The sequence below is a fragment of the Oryza sativa genome, chromosome 6 (genome assembly GCF_034140825.1).
Source record: "Oryza sativa Japonica Group chromosome 6, ASM3414082v1".
Lineage (NCBI taxonomy): Eukaryota > Viridiplantae > Streptophyta > Magnoliopsida > Poales > Poaceae > Oryza > Oryza sativa.
The window spans coordinates 23,417,686-23,434,856 of NC_089040.1; the positions used below are offsets into that span (position 1 = coordinate 23,417,686).

General features: G+C 39.0%; 1 protein-coding gene across 11 annotated transcripts; it reads left to right on the forward strand.

The window, feature by feature from the left end:
- Positions 1 to 7,280: 7,280 nt before the first annotated feature.
- Positions 7,281 to 13,134, forward strand: LOC9270091 (uncharacterized). Of its 11 annotated transcripts, none has more exons than XM_066311939.1 (6): positions 7,292 to 7,343; positions 7,610 to 7,703; positions 7,898 to 8,067; positions 8,191 to 8,300; positions 11,370 to 12,703; positions 12,830 to 13,134. In XM_066311939.1, the coding sequence occupies exons 3-5, from the start codon at positions 7,962 to 7,964 to the stop codon at positions 12,687 to 12,689; spliced, it is 1,536 nt and encodes a 511-aa protein (XP_066168036.1). In that variant the 5' UTR covers positions 7,292 to 7,343; positions 7,610 to 7,703; positions 7,898 to 7,961; the 3' UTR covers positions 12,690 to 12,703; positions 12,830 to 13,134. The 11 variants fall into 11 exon arrangements, with proteins under 11 accessions (XP_015641811.1, XP_066168036.1, XP_066168038.1 ...); XM_066311941.1 differs by having other exon boundaries at positions 7,293 to 7,343; positions 7,907 to 8,067; XM_015786331.2 differs by having other exon boundaries at positions 7,304 to 7,502; positions 7,610 to 7,651.
- The last annotated feature ends 4,037 nt before the right edge of the window (positions 13,135 to 17,171 follow it).

The following is a 17,171-nucleotide window of genomic DNA, read 5'->3' on the forward strand; positions in this document are numbered from 1 at the left end:
GCTTTATCTTCTCTCGCCTTTTCGGTGGCCGGCAATTTCCGTCCACCATCTCCGTCATTAATTTCACGCTAGCTGTAGTTTGTTTTACGCGTCGTATTGCAGATTACTGTGTGGCGTGCTGGGGTTGTTCCTTTACCGCCAAGCTAGCTAATTGTTCGCCTTATTTTCTTCCGCGCAACCACTTGACTTTAGAACAAAATCAGTTTAACTATTTTCCGCCCCTTGCATATATAGATAAGTTCTTTTCTTTTTAAAAATGTAACAAAAGGTTTACCGGATATATTAGGAGTAAAAGTTAAATACAGATTAGAAAGGGCCTAAAGAAAATGGAAAAAAACAACTGAGGTGTCCCTAATTTAGAGTATTATTAAAAAGGACACCCTTATGAGACCTCCAAATTAGAACTTTTGATTGTGTCCATTGGCTTATATTTTCCTTTACGAGGAAGGCATGCAACTTGACTCTCACTTTGTTAGATTTGTTAAAAGATTATTCGATTGCGCTCGAACCACACCCAACGAGTTGGGATATACTCCAAAGGCTATAACTATAAGTCACTATTCAGTCGCATTCTAACGTCTCTATCCCCTAGAGACATTAGAATACAACTGAAATTTCCTCGCAGCTTCCAGTCACAGCTGTGAAATTTCTGTGGGCTGTGACTGGTACAAATCGGTCAAGTTGGCCAGTATTATTCCAAATCAATTGTTTTCCTCACAGCTTGGTAGAAGGTGCGAATTACACTTTTTTTTAGCTAGTGAAGGTCAGGAAAAATTATACTCCTAGTTTGTACTTTGTAGAACTTGCATGTTTGCCTTGAGCCCTTGAAATAATGCAAATGAAATTAGGTGAAACACTTACACACCCCCTCCCCGACGGATGATAGCGCGCGTAGGCGCGGTAGGAGGAGGAGGGATTGCATGTGAAAATTAAACGACCATTTTATTTAATTTCTTGCAGGTTATCCCCTGAGCTAATTAGATAGGGTGACGCTCCGGTGCTCTCTACTTGCAGTATTCTACTACAAGTAGAATTAATCTCGACCATTTATTTTAAAGGGCAGATAAGTAATCTCCTAATATAGTTTAGGGTAATTTTGGTATGGGATGTTTTGTTCGGTTCGCATTGCATCAGGTACGGTAGATGGGCACGGCAGGCACCACTGGCAATTGCTACAACATGGCGTCGTCGTCTCTCGCCGGCAAGGGCCACTGCGCGGTGTAGACAGCCGACGGGGTGCGGTTCAAGGTGCTATTGGCGTACCTTGGCATAGCGGTCTTCAGTGAGCTCCTCGCCATGTCTCAAAAGGAGTTTGGCTTCGCCAGCGACGATGGCAAGATCACGTTGACGTGCGTGTGCTTGATTAGCAGAGATGCCTGAAGAGGTTGAGAGGGTGTTCTTGAGCTCCATGGCAAGTTCTTGCCACAGTGTCGGAGTAATCAGCCATCAGTTTTCCATTTGTACATAGATCCTGATGTAAAATTTAGGGCTATTAGATGAAATGAATCGTTCAGATGATTGCAGAAATTAATGTCATGAATTCTCTTCTTCCATGCATGCTGAAACTCTGAACTCGCGGCAACGCATCTGCCAGGAGAAATTCTGGCCTCATCATCCCCGTGCCTTGGCTAAGAAAAATGAGAAAACAAAATTCGATCACGTCGGACATGGCGCACTCCAAGAACACCACGCGCGCGAGAACGGCCGTTACGGCATCACGTCGGACTCGGGATTGGCTGCTACGGCCGGCCGAGGTAGGTCTCCACGTTGCTGGTGGCGGGGGATGGAGGGGAATGGCATCGGGATGGAGTTTAATGGCGTCGATAGGATATGATAGGATAGGGAGAGGGTGAGTTAGATACTGATAAATTACGATAATACCCCTATACGAATTATTATCTCTGGACGAATATGCCCCTCCACATTTCTACTACGACTAACTCTGGTGAGAGTAGAAATATATCACAACAATACAATTAAATATGATCAATGGTTTAGATTACTTTCTACTCCAAGTAGAAAGTACCGGAGCGAAGCTCAATTTAGATAACCCAAAATTACCAACCAAAACCAACCATTGACAATTTGACCTCTGCAATCTGTGGATAAGTATGCGTTGCTTTCTCTATCTGGTGATTTCTTGTGTTGGTGGGGTCCCGTACGTGTGGTTTACGCGTCCCGTTTAATTCTTGTGTTGACTCGGCCAGCAGATTAAGAAGGCCCCTGCGTCTCCCGTCTGCTCCCGCTCGCGCGTGCGCGATTGAGCAGAGATGGCGGCCACCGCGCATCACGCGGAAGCTGGCTGGAAGGGACACGGCAAATGCAGGAAGAGGCAGGCAAGCAGCCAACCATGTCGCCGTCGCCAAACACAATCGACGCGTTACGGATCGGATGCAGGCAGAGGAAATCGAGTGCTGCCAGAGGGTGGGCGCGCGGAAGAATGACTACAAAGGGTGTGTCTAGTTCGCATCAAAATTGTAAGTTTGGTTGAAATTACAACGATGTGACGGAAAAGTTGAAAATTTGTGTGTGTAGAAAAGTTTTGATGTGATGGAAATGTCGAAAGTTTGAAGAAAAATTTTGCAACTAAACACGGCGAAAAGCTCGAGGCTCCGCCGCAGCGCACCATTTGCTTTGGTAAAATTAAGTCGTCGTCTTCCTTTGCCAGGGTTATTGGTTTGGAATCAACAAGGGAATACCCCCACTCGTTGCAGCAAGAAATTTAAAAATATTTCTAAAAGAAGTTCGATAGAAACATGTCGAAATTAAATCATGAACTCATAATGCCTATTCTGAGTCCTAACAGTTGATGTGAAACTACTACAACTTTGCGTATATAACACATGGATGGTTTTCATCGAGTAGAGTATGAGATAGGGATAATGACTATTATTTTTTTGAAGTGATATGGGCTCAATGCATGTATGTTAAGCTTTGTAGCAATAACTACACGAAGTGAGTTGTAAATGAAAGTGATATATAGGTTGTTATGATCAAATCATGAGAGGCATCAAGGCTATTATTTTCTATATGATATATCTTGATGCATCCATGATGAGCTTTTGGCAGTAAGAGCCTCTCCTGCTGTTTTACGTTAAAAAATGATGAGCTTTCGGTTCTAACAATCTAGGATACATAGACACAAAGGAAGTTCAATCCATCCATGCATTGAAGTTTCTTGGCTTGGTGCACTATGCGTAGGAACATGGAGATGTACTAATCATCTTCAATTATATAATAAAATCCATTACAATCTCAACTTTAGCTTATAAATGACTTAATAATTTTGAAAAATTAAGTACATATTGATCTCAAACATTTGATTGACTTAATCATTTTTTAGACGATGTTCTGGAGAGTACATTGTAGATATTATGGTGTTGTTTACATCATAGATATTGTGTTGTTGTTTGTGTTTTTTTTAAATATATTATAAGTTGTCGCAACGCACCCAACACGCATGATAGTTTACAACTTTACATTGCTTTAGTTCTTTTTCTTTCGTTTTTTCCTTTTGATACGTTATAATCTTTGGTTAGTGGAGAGTTTGGATGTAAAACATCCCATCATCTAAAACATATTAATCTTAAAAGTATTGGTTTCTATTAGTTTAATATTGCTGATAATTACTCCCTTCATAAAAAAAGGTTAAAAGTCATTATATTTTAGAACGAAGGAGTGCTTTATTATAATTGATGTACAAAATTACTTTTTATTCTAAAGCATTATAATTCAGCGTACATCAAAATAACTAGCATGTTGTCCTGCGTAGATTGAGCGACTAGCATCGTTATATTTTTTTCACATAATAACATATATATTTCAAATTATATTATTAAAATATATTAAAACAGTGACATAATTTTAAATTCTATAGATCAAACTAACCAATATATAATATTCATATCATATTGTATATAGGTGATAGTTATTAATTATTTTTTAATCTGACTTTTAGTTATTTGTAAGTTTGTATTCTTATATATAGACTCCAAACTCTTTTTTAATATTTCTTATTTTTTATTTATGAGGTTTCGTTATTTATGAATTTATCCCTATATGGAGTCTAAAACCTTCTTTCAATTTTTACTTTCAAATTTGAATTTTAGTTATTTCTAAATTGTATTCCTATATATACTCTAAACATGTCTTTCAACATTTCTTATTTTATTTCAAATTTTTGTGATTTGTAAATTGTATTTCTATGTGGACTTTAAACTCTTTCTACCAATATTCCTTATTTTTAATTTTCTATTTTAGTTATTTCAAAATTGTATTTTTATATGGACACTGTACTCTGCTACCAATCGTCCTCACTTTATTGAATTTCTAATTTTGAAATTATATGACTGTATGGACACTAAACTTTATTTTTAATTATATTTCATGTCTTTTAAATTCGGATTTTCAATTAGTTCTAAAAAATTTACTATATAGACTCTAGACTCATCTTCCAATATCCTTTATTTTTGTAATTTCGAATTTTTATTATTTCTAAATTATACTCTTCTACGGACTTTAGAGTATACCGTCTCCTTTGATTTGAATTTTATTTATTTTTAAACTGTACTCCTATATGAACTTAGACTAGACTTTAAGAATTGTACTCGCTCCGGGTTGATAATACTTATCGTTTTGGACAAAAGCATGGTCTCCAAAAAACAACTTTAAGTATTTTTTTCTATTATAATATGTATAAAAGTGTTAACAAATATATGTTTTATTAAAGTACTTTTAAGACTAATATATACATTTAATCATCATATTTGAAAGATAAATATTTTAAAAATGATTCAGAATTAAAGATTCTAAAGTTTGACATCACCCTTATCTAAAACAATAAGTATTATTAGCCCGGAGGGAGTATATCTGTATGGACTCTAGTCTGTTCTTTCAATATGTTTTATTTTTAATTTTGAATTTATGTTATTTCTTAACGTATTTTTATATGAACTCTAAACCCATCTTTTAATATATATTTTTTAATTTCGAATTTTAGTTATTTCTAAATTGTACTCCTAATCCTATATGGACTCTATACTCTTCTTCCAATATTCTTTTTTCTATTTCAATTTGTAGTTATTTCTGAACTGTATTTTTATATGGACTCTAACCTCTTTTTTAGTTTTGAATTTTAATTAGTTCTAAATTGTTTTCATGTATGGACTCTATTATCCTCTTTCAATATTCCTTATTTTTAATTCTGAATTTCTGTTAATTTTAATTGTATTTCTATATGGACTCTAACTCATATTTTAATATTTCTTATTTTTGAATTTATAATTTCAATAATTTCTAAATTTTACTCCTAAAGAAATCTAAACTTTTATTCCAATATTTTTTATTTTGAATTTTATTAATTTCTAAATTGTATTTCTATATGGACTCTAACCTCTGGTTTCAATTTTTCATTTTTTAATTCCGAATTTTTTTAAAAAGAATGAAATAATTCTGAATTTTAGTTAGTTCTAAATTGTATTCTTGTATGTATTCTTGTATGAACTATATTCTCGTCTTTCAATATCCCTTTTTTAAAATTCCAAATTTCAGCTATTTTTAAACTGTATTTCTACATGGACTCTTATTTATCTTTTTCTCTGATAAATATGAGAATTTCTAGGCTGTGAGAGCAAACGTAGAGGCTTCTTTTTCTATTACTTTAGTATTATCTCGGTCATAGGAACTTAGACCACCTACGTGCTGGTAAACGAAAACCACCTTGACCAGAAAAAATGCCCATGTGTTGCAACGGATGAGTGCTATCTTAATCTTATTATTATTGTTATATGGTTTAGCTATGATAAAATTCACTATATGGGAATTCATTTGAATATATATTTTAAGAAAATCATGAGCTGCAATTTGGAGTCCGACTTTCATCTCAAGTTAGCATGCGAGCATTTTTAAAAAAGACTTCTTATACAACTCCTTTTCTATTTAAAAAAAAAACGAATATTAAAATCCGACTCAAATATGGATCTGTATTTCAAAAAACGAATGAACTTAAAACCGACTCAAATACGGATGACTTACTAAAATACCGGTAAAAATATTTTCAATTTTTGTAATAGTAGAGATTGACCTAAAGCTAGGTTTATTCACATGCCCTCTTATACAGGTGAAAAGTATCTAAATTTATAAATATACGATATGATTTTCCACAATATACGATACCAAGATGAGGATACACAAAATGAGATGAAAAAGCTAGGTTGCCCGGAAGTGTGAACTCCCTATATAAATCGTCATCACATTTACGCTCTTTCCTTCTATTAAAAGAGGAGCATTATTTGCACCATTGGAACAAGTTGTTGATATGGAACTTGTCAGGTTGCCATAAAAAGATAATTGGTCGAGTAACAAAAGAATTGTTGTGATTCTCACAACATTACAAATCCAAATTTGTTAAGTGGATGCAACACCATCACGTCAATGCGCATGGAACAAACAAAAAAATACTAAATATATTCATGCATGAAATTAAATACTTGAACAAAACATACTCCCTTATTATAAGGGAGTATATACTAGGGTCCGTTTTGTTAAACTAATCACTGCCATAATTAAACAATTTTTTAGAGGAACTAGCAATAGAATGCTACAAATATTGTGGCATCATATGAAAGATAGCCTTAATGATTTTTTTTCTAATGTCTTTAGATAAGAAAAATGCGCTCAGGGCAAGTTCTACAGTGGAGGTGAATGTCACATCTAATTTAAACCATGTCATCTTCTAATTAATTAAGATGTAACAAATATAACATATCACATGTAATACACAAAACCCTAATATTAATTTATTCTCACATCACCTTACACTTTTCTCGAAGATTGTGTAGATGTTGCTCCTTGCATAAGAGCAAGTATAATAGTGAGCTATAAGCCTACTATAAACTTATGTGGAGGAGAGAGGTACCGAAAATTCAAGGAGGTTGGCTCTCATGCAAGAGCTAACTTAACACAAGCTCCAAGACAAATACATTAAATATATGAGTGTGAGATAGAGAGAGGAGAATAAAATTGTAGCCAACCTTATATAACCTATTATATATGTTGGCTTTAAGATGAACTAATAGTAGGAAGTGAGTTATACTATTATCCTTACTCTAATGGGTGGCTCATTCTCTCTCTTCTATCTTCTCTTCAACACCTCACATCTAATCCTATGTGACAGATTTAGGTTTAACATGTAGGGGCTTGCTACTTGCCCTCAGAAACCTGTTGAAAAATAAAGGTCAACGTTGAAGAAGACCGATCTAGCTAGCTTGACCCTATATATACCCTCAACGACTCTTAATTATGGGACACATATTCCCTCATGTTTCCTACAACTCTTAATTAGGGTAACGGATCTTTCACTAGTTCTTGTACTCCACTCATGTTTTGTGCATCACTGGCTGAATGCTGAGCGACCTTTGAGCTAGCTAATTAGAATTCAGTCTAGGGGTGGCTGATGTGTTTGTTCATGGATTGGTTGATTACATGTTGTTTTCCTTTCCAAAGTTAGAACTCGTTTATGATCTACCCATTGGATGCAGTACCTTGAAAACTAGTAACTGCTTTTCTTTTTAGCATAGAAAGGATCCTAATATCATCTTTTCATGATCAGGTGGATTTGGTTAGAATTAATCTGAATCTTCAGCATGTCTGTGTAAGCAACCGTTCGGTTTGATCTTCTCGATTCTGATGTGTTGATTCTAGAGGTTGGAAGCTTGGAGCTGCGGAGCTTTTTGGTCCCGACAGGATCCAACATATACTTTTGACAAATTCCCCATTTGTTCTTTAATTTGGATTACGAGTTCTCTTTTCTGACAACAAGATTTTGCTGTTGGTTCTTGAGCCCCTCCACTCTCTCTCTCTCCCGGTTAATATATAAGATGATATGTTGTTTATTCAGTAATTGCAGAGAGCAAAGGCGAGAATCTGCAGCAGCACGCAGTTGTTGGATTACGGCGGCGACCATGACCGGCGAGGCAAGCAAAGGTCGGAGTGGAGGCGGCCGAGAGGGACGCGCATCGTCCTCCCGGCAGCGCACCGATGTTGCTAGTGAACTAGAACTACAAGAAGGTGAGCCCTCTCCCGCAAGGCGCCCAATGACTCCAAATTTCCGATTCCTCTTCACCTGATTTACGACGTGTTCGACTTGGTCAAGATATGATACTAGTCGAACTCCCGATCGCTTCCTTGCAGCATCAAGCTCCGCGGTTTCGCCGCCGCACCCGAACCCCGGCGACGCGGAGGCGGCACCGGCCGCCGTCGCGATCCCGCCGGCGCCCGCACCCCTTCATGACCTGGCCCAAGTAAGCCGGATATTTTTCGTCTAGTTTTTTGTTATTTTTCCCGCGGAATTCTTGCCGTTTTACGTGTACGACCGCGTTGTCTTCGTATTGTTGACTTTCCAAACGGAACGAACTCATCGCAGTCGATCGAGAGGTAGGATTGTATGACAGATGATTAAGCAAAGTACGTATGAAAGATTAGTAGACATATTCCAGTGAAAGTATGATATATATATGATGATTTCGCCATGGAAATTACCGTTGTTAATTAGCTAGTACTTACATACCTCAGCCCTTTGAAAAAAATTACTTTTGGTAGTTTGATTTTTCTTTTTTTCTTTTTGGACAGAGAGTGCATTTGGATAGTGTCGTAGAATCTAGTGGTTGGATATAATACCTACTCCCTCCGTTTCACAATGTAAGTCATTCTAGCATTTCTCACATTTATATTAATGTTAATGAATCTATATATATATATATATATCTATTTAGATAATGAATCTAGATATATATATATATCTATTTAGATTCATTAACATTAATATGAATGTAGAAAATGTTAAAATAACTTACATTGTGAAACGGAGGAAGTAGATTGGATGTGGATTTGGTTCATCTTACGTTGGTGCTGGTTGGTGTGGAATCTAGGGCTGAGTGGAATGGTCAGCAAGCGAATATGTCGACCAGCTGTCATCAATCATCATGTGGTTAATGGACGGTTAATTTTTAATTATGTCGGAATTCAGCTGACCAGATGACATATCTGGACAAAAAGTTGACACTGAAGTGAGGGAGACATGGCTTCATCAGGTTATTTGACTATAATGATGTTCATAGTATTAAATAAGCTGTCACCTAAAATGAAAAGTGATGTGACAAGTGAATAAATGAGAAAAGAGAAGGAAACCATATCTTGCATCTAAGACATCATATGAGATAAGTAGTATTAAATTTAAGTATAAAATAGTAGTATTTGTCTAGTACTAGTTTCTCGATGACGTGGAGTTTATGAAAAATATGTCTAGTGTCTTGGGTTGGGAATGGCCTCATGTGCGCCCCGGCATTCGTAGTTGACTGTATAGCTTAATAAATCACCCCCACATGGTCAACATACGGAGATCACGCGTTAACGTTAGAACTGAACATTCAATTATCTGTGGACAGTGGCAATTACACTAGTAATCACCACATGAGGTAATACAAAAGCGTGCACAATTTTTTCTAAAGAAAACGACCCTACTTTTCATAGCCTCAACTCAACTATACTCTCTTCATCACATGCATTTTAATCATCATTTAAGCAAAGAGTCATAGACGAAGGACAACTAAACATTCATCATTTTCTAATTAAGGTGTCACATTGCTATGTATTCCATAGATTACATCAAGTTTTAAATATTGCATATAGTTGTACGAATAGTAATTAATCTTTGTTGGGTGCATGCAGCGTTCAATGATGTTCATTTACTCTTTGTGCAAATAAATAAATAAACACTTGTTAGAGGATGGTTCGTTTTGGGAAGATGTCAAAACCTTAGATGATGATCAATCAGGGATAGAGTGAGTAGTCCAGTAGACACAAGGTCACAAGGCCGCACACTCACACTCGGCACAACTGTCTCATTTAGGAGTAGTTAACAATTTGGCCTAGGGTTTTGTAAATTCAACGCATACATATGGGCTGTGTTTAGTTCAGCGCAAAGTTTGGATTTTGGTTGAAATTGGAGATGATGTGACTGAAAAATTGTGTATGTATGACAGGTTAATGTGATGGAAAAAGACTGAAGTTTGGATCCAAACTTTAGATCTAAACACAGCCATGCTGACCCAAAAGTTTGAATAGAACAAGACAAATTGGCCCAACTAAGTCAAGTGCTCTGTTGACCTTGTCCTTCACGAGAGATGGCCGAGAGTTTTGAGAGTAGGCCTGTCCAGTTTGTCCGATTAACTATTACCCCAGTTTAAAAATTAATCCATAATAATAATTATGAAATTTGAGATCTACTTCCGTAATATGTTAAAACCAGTAGAAAGGGCCCTTTTAATTAAGGGCAATCGTCTTGGTCCTTCGCTGTTTTTATTTTTTGGCAAAGTTTGGCATCTGAATCATCTAGCTTTTTGCTGAGATAGCATGCATGCATCTGGTTAGTGAGGGATGCAAAATATAGTTATCATGTACTCCCTCCGTTTCCAAAATATAAGGCACAACCATCTTTAACCTAAAGATTAAAAAATAAATATTATCACCTTATAGTTTGAATTACCCTAATAAATAGAATACATGCACCCAATAAAATTAGAGATCTTGATGGTGAAGGATTTAAATAATATTATTTTAGTGGAAAAGAGGCGCAGGCTAATATCATGAATACCGCATGCGCGTCTTATATTATGAAACAACTTTAAAAAGTAGCTGTGCCTTATATTATGGAATGGAGGGAGTAAGAAAAACATATTATTTAAACTAGTGTTATAAAGAAACACCATTAATATTGGGTTATGTTGTTTAGAGGGTATTTTAAACGGTTTAGACAGTTGGGGTGTGTTCAGATATGGATTTTTTTTTATTTTTTTACTTTTTAATTTTAAAAATAGACCCTTCCAAAACTTATTTCTACATCATGAACCTTTTGGCCACTACAGTCCGTCTGGCGCGGCAAAACAAAACTGACACGTCACACACAATGGACGTGACAGTTTTGTCCCGGTGGCGTGGCTACGCTATATATCACGCCAGTTAGACCGGCGTTACAATGTTGTTTTGCCACACCAGTCCGACTAGCGGGCCAAAAGTTCAGATCTGGAAAATAAGTTTTGAAAGAGCTTGTTTTTAAAATTAAAAATTAAAAAATTTCAAAAAAAATAAATCTTGGTTATGAGAGTTGGAGTATTTCATACTTGAAGTTTGATTTCTACAACAAAGTGATAAAAAGACATGTTTGGCATAACTCCAACGCCTGGATTGCAACGGATATATGATTTGAAGTGGTTTCTTCTCTTTCTTGGTGTACAGTGCTCTAACGGGTGCATCATTTGCACAGGTTTAATGGAGTGCTCTCGACTAAACGAAGTGTTTTCGATACATTGCAGGGTGCGGAGGCCGCTTCTGCAGCGGGGAGGAGTAACGAGAAGGAGGAACAAGTAGAACTCCGCAAGGTCCAGAAGGATATCGAGTTAGGGGCACTTGTTGCCGGCTTCTCCTTCTCCGTGGCGATGACCGGCTTCTTCCTCAGCCCGCAAGCGACGGGGCGGCAAGCCATATACATCGACATCTCGATGTTCCTCGCCTTCTCATCTTTCGTCTGTGGCTGTACGTTCATGTTGCTGAGAATGCAGCGGCTCAGCGCCAGGGAGGAGCACATCTCTGGCTTCCACCACGCCATCTCCAAGTGCCTCTTCTATCTTTGCTGCGTTCTACCGGTGCTGACAATACTTTGTCTGCTGCTGGTTATGCCGCGCAAGCCTTACATCTACGTAGGACTCGGCGTCCTCGCGGCGGCCGTGGTGCCGGTGGCCCTCATGCACTGGTACGTGAGCCGCAAGACCCAGCTGGAAACCAACGACACGGCACCTGAGGATGTTGAGCAGAATGCAATGAGCCGCAAGACCCAGGAAACCAACGGCACGGCGCCTGAGGACGACGATGAGCAGAAGGCGATGGAGTCCAGCTATAAGATCACCTCGGCCATCGTCCCCATGTCGTTGGCGGGCCTCGTCGGCGTGCTCTTCGGCGTCTACAAGGGGGGCAGCAGCAGTGGAGGCGCCGGCGGCGACATCTCCGGCTCTGTCCACGTCGTCATCATGTGCATGTTCATCACCTCGATGTTAAGCATGCTCCTGATGATGCTGTGGATGAAGGTCCTGGAGAGCAAGAAACCGAAGCTCCGGGAGTTCTTCGTCAGAGCTACTATCCCGCGTGCCAATGCGGCCCTTCTAGCCTTGCTCGCGATCGCCGCCTTCGCCGCGTCGTTTGGGATCCTCAGGTGGTACATGGTAGCCGCGTTCCTGACTCTCGCCTTGGCTGCCACCGTCCAATTCGTCATCCAGCACTGCACCAGAGAGCAGAATGCCGTGCGAGCTAGCCACAACGAGACGCAGCTCAAGTGGATGGCGGACATGGCGAGCAAGACGACACCGTGGTCTCTGGGGATAGTCATGGCGATCTTTGGAGGCTTTCTTGGAGACGATGATAAAAGCAAGGACAAGATGGTGGCCCTTAAGGTCTGCATGTTCTTATCGACCTCGGCGTTCACGTCGGGCCTTGGGCTCATGTACCTGACCATGCGACCGGGAGAGTCAGCCAGAGGAGGTACCTCCAAAGCGGCCATGACCATACTGGCTTGGTCTGTCATGGTGTTGCTTTCTGCAGCCGCGCTTGCTATCTATGGCGTCGAAGTTATGAAGTCATAGCATGCGTGCATGAAGTAAGGGCATTAACAATATCAATGTATATGCAGTCCTCAAGTTTCATGTAATTTGGAAATTACTATTTTATCGAATCGTACAAGTTCTTTTAATTAGTCAACTGATGAGTTGGTAACTATTTACAGGAAGGGAAAATTTAGCAGCTGAAGATGGCAAAAGATGAAAAGAATACGCACCTGAAGAAAGAAGGTGCCACCAGAGTTGACCTCACCTGCCTCCCCATTTTAAACTCTATCAATTTCCACCCTTTGGACCAATGTAGAAAGGGGCAATAATGCTTGCATTTTTAAAGCAGGCCCTCCTACTCCCTCCGGGCTGATAATATTGAGAAAATCTATTGTGTACCCTGAAATTTTAGCTAATCCCTTCTATACCCTTAAATTTTGCTTACTTGTGTAAAATCAAAGTGTGTTTGATTATTATTCTGTGATGAACAATTGGCATCTGAGATTATTGGTTTTGATATTTGGCGATTACTGACGAAGTGGTTTTGTAGATGATTGCATTTGCAGGTGATGATGGACAGTTGGTCTGGTCAGATTGAGCAAGGGTTGCCGGTCAGACCGGCGTGTATCGAGCGGTCTGACCGCCCAACCCACGGTCTGACAGGCCGACTCTGTGTTGGTTTCGGTTTCGGGTTGTTTCATTGGATATCCGTGGATTGTTCATGTTTATGACTTCTAGATGGATACTATGCGTATGTAATACTGTTGTTTGCTAATAATGAATCAATTTGGAGATAGCTTGGTCTCGGAATATGGTTCCTTTATTTGATTCTTGTGTAGGTGTCTTGATACCTCGGGAGAGTATTGCCGGTGATGGATCGAGAGTCAACTTGGACATAAGGTGACATCCGAACGGTCAGATATCGTGTAAGATACTTAGGCTAAAGATCAATGCACGTGGTTGGTGAAGATTCCGTATGGCATACGATGGAGATATTGTGTGAGTATGGGATGCGGAGTCGAATTTGGAAGGAGTCCAAATTTGGTACAATTACAATTTGTAAAGTTGGTTTCTTGTACGGGAAGGTTTCCTAGGTGGATTAGGACTTCTTGTATGAGTTTGCTTCGTGGCTTTAGGCTGCCCACCTCATGTATAAATAGAGAGGGAAGGTGAGGCCTCCCGGAATCGCTTTAGATAGCATTGAGTTGAGAGAATAGTTTGGTTAATTTTCGAGTTTAGTTGAAATTTTCGTGAGGAGTGTGTTAACAGTGAAATTTGGTAAGCTCCTAAGAGAATTATCACGTCGCCAATAGTCGGATTCCTGCTAAATTCGGTTAAGGAAACTAATCTATTAATGGAAGCTAATCCAAAACTGACCGAGTTCAAGGAGGATGTGGCATGTTAGTTTATCTATTAATTAGACAATATTTGTGGAGAGGAAAGGATCTTAATTCAACCAAGAAATCTTTGGCTGCTTGGGGAAAGGTCTGTAGGCCTAAGAAGAAAGGGGGTCTAGGGTCATTGACTTAAGAATACAAAATAGAGCCCTGCTTCTTAAGCATCTTGCAAAATTTTTTAATAAACAGACAATTCCTTGGGTGAGTTTGATTTGGAACACTTACTATTCTCACAAGCTTCCTCAGGACGCAATTTTATGTGGATCATTTTTGTGGAAAGATATTGCTCAGCTTGAAATTCTCTTTAGAGGATTTGCACGTCCTATCATTTATAATGGATGCTCTGTAAATTTTTGGCATGATATGTGTAATGGAAAGGTTTTTGCCCACTCTTTCCCAACACTCTTTTCATTCGCAAAACACAAATTGGACACAGTTGCTCAGCATCATTCAAGGTCAGTCGATGATCAGTTCTTTCTTCCTCTATTAGTTCAAGCATATGAGGAATATAAAGTTTTCCTGGAGGATATTACCCAAATCTCTTTGAACTCCATGGTGGATAAATGGGCATACATCTGGGGTAATGATCTTTATTCTTCTCAGAAATTTTATAAGCTATCATTTTGGTCCATACAGCCAGCAGTAACCCTTCCATGGATCTGGTCCAGCAAAGTATACATGAAGGTTAAAGTCTTTGCCTAGTTGTTGTTCCTAGATAGAGTTAATACAAGAGATTTGTTGGAAAGAAGACATTGCAAACCGCCAAATGTTCCTGTTACTTGTGTTTTATGCTTCCTGGGTCTGCGAGAAACTAGAGAGCATTTATTTTTCCAGTGCCCTTTTGCAATTGCTTGCTGGAACACAATTGGTTTTTCTTGGGACACAACACAGGAATTTCATCAAATGCTGCAATCTCACAGGAGTGCCAGACCTCATCTTTCATGCTTTATGGAGATCTTTCTTGTGGCTTGTTGGCTGTTATGGAAGCAAAGGAATGATTTAATCTTTAAGCATATACTACCTTCTGTTCAGAGATGGAAATCTAATCTCAAGGAGGAGCTAAGTCTACATTTACTTAGACTTAGGATAGCTGATAGACCTATTTTGCAAACATGGATTGACGGCTTGTAATTTTCTTGCTTGTACAGATTTCTTTGCTTTTTATATATGAAATTTAACCATGGGGGCTTCCCCCACTGTTTCCCGGTCAAAAAAAAAATTAGGCAGTATTTGTTAGTTTCCTTTTATCTTTAGAAAAGTGTGTTTAGTGTCCTATAAGGACTTTATGTTTTCCTTTTATCTTTTAGGAAAGTTTCTTTCTTATCCTACAAGGACTAGTATCTACCCATGGGTATAAATATGTACACCCGATGTTATTGTAATAGATCTCTCAATCAATACAACTACTCTCGGCGCATCGCCACCCTCTTTACCGAGGTTTTTAATTACTTATCTTCCGGTGGAACTTGGCACCTGACGCAGGGCTGCATTGGTTCAGTTCGATCTCCGGTGAAGGGGTAAGTCCTACGTTCTGCTGGCCCTGGCAATTGTGTTGGCTTCATCAGCGTCGCTCAAAGCTGCATCAGTACATTCGACCTCTTGGATTGCTTTGGTTCGGTTAATATATTTGCCTACCCATTTATCATATATCTTAGTTAATCTAGTTTGGTAGTTTAATTTACTTGTATCGGCTAAGATTCGTTTTAGGGTTTGTGCTGGTATTGGCTAAATTGCTTTACCAGATTAAATTGGCTAAGGTATCTACCACCCTGAAAATCAGTCAAAGGCTTGATTGTCTAGATATTATGTTTCTTTTTATACTTAGTGCTGCATCAGTTAAGTTTGATCTACTAAGTCGTGCTTAGGACATAATCACTAGCCTGCTTCTGCTGGCCCTGGCAATTGTGTTGGCTTCATCAGCGTCGCTCAAAGCTGCATCAGTACATTCGACCTCTTGGATTGCTTTGGTTCGGTTAATATATTTGCCTACCCATTTATCATATATCTTAGTTAATCTAGTTTGGTAGTTTAATTTACTTGTATCGGCTAAGATTCGTTTTAGGGTTTGTGCTGGTATTGGCTAAATTGCTTTACCAGATTAAATTGGCTAAGGTATCTACCACCCTGAAAATCAGTCAAAGGCTTGATTGTCTAGATATTATGTTTCTTTTTATACTTAGTGCTGCATCAGTTAAGTTTGATCTACTAAGTCGTGCTTAGGACATAATCACTAGCCTGCTTCTTGATTACCAATAAGGGTTTTATCGAGGTTTTAGCCGATGAGTTATCTGAACGTTGCATCGGCTTACAAGGATTGCATACAAGTTGGAATTAGCCGATCGCAACAAATGTTTAACTGTTTATCGATTCTTATGGATTTAATGACATCGGACTTCTATTGGATTACCTTCGGATCCTACTTATTCTATCACGTTGTTAGCCGATTGGTTTCTATTGGATTATATTGTTTTATTACATTATCATCAGTCGATTGTCTTTATTTACATCAAGTGTCAGACTCGACATCAAACTTATAGCCGATAGTCCAAACCCCTAGCGCTATCGGCTGGTATCGGCATTGGCTGGAACTACTCCATCGGCTTGTCAGCCGATCGGCTCGTCAGCCGATCGGCTCATTGATCTGCTATTTGTATATCTTGTCAGTTGCAGGATCAAATTGACTGGCACGCCTGCATCTCATCAATATCTTGGACCTGCACTGGAGCTAAGCAGATCTCCTAGGCCGTTGTGTTCGTCGACTTAGTTCGCACCAACACAGACCTGGCACCATTGGCCGAGCGCGGATTTTTCGTCAACAGTTCAGTGTTGTTGTTGCACTTTGTAAACCCAGAGAAGTAGTAAAGTTGTCATCTATTTTGAGAGATCTTCGATTTGTGTTTGCTTGGGTTCGGCGGTCCAACCGGTGGGACACCGGCGGTTAGACCGACGGCGTCGTACCGGTTAGACCGGCGGTGGCTACAAGCGACGGAAGCAGATTTCGGCGGTCAGACTGGCGGCTTCCAGGAGGTTAGAAGGCGTTTCATCGATTTGAAGGTAAATTTTAATTCCGCTAAAAGTTTTGGTTTTGGGTACTTAAACCATGCACCCCCTCTGGTTGGTTTAG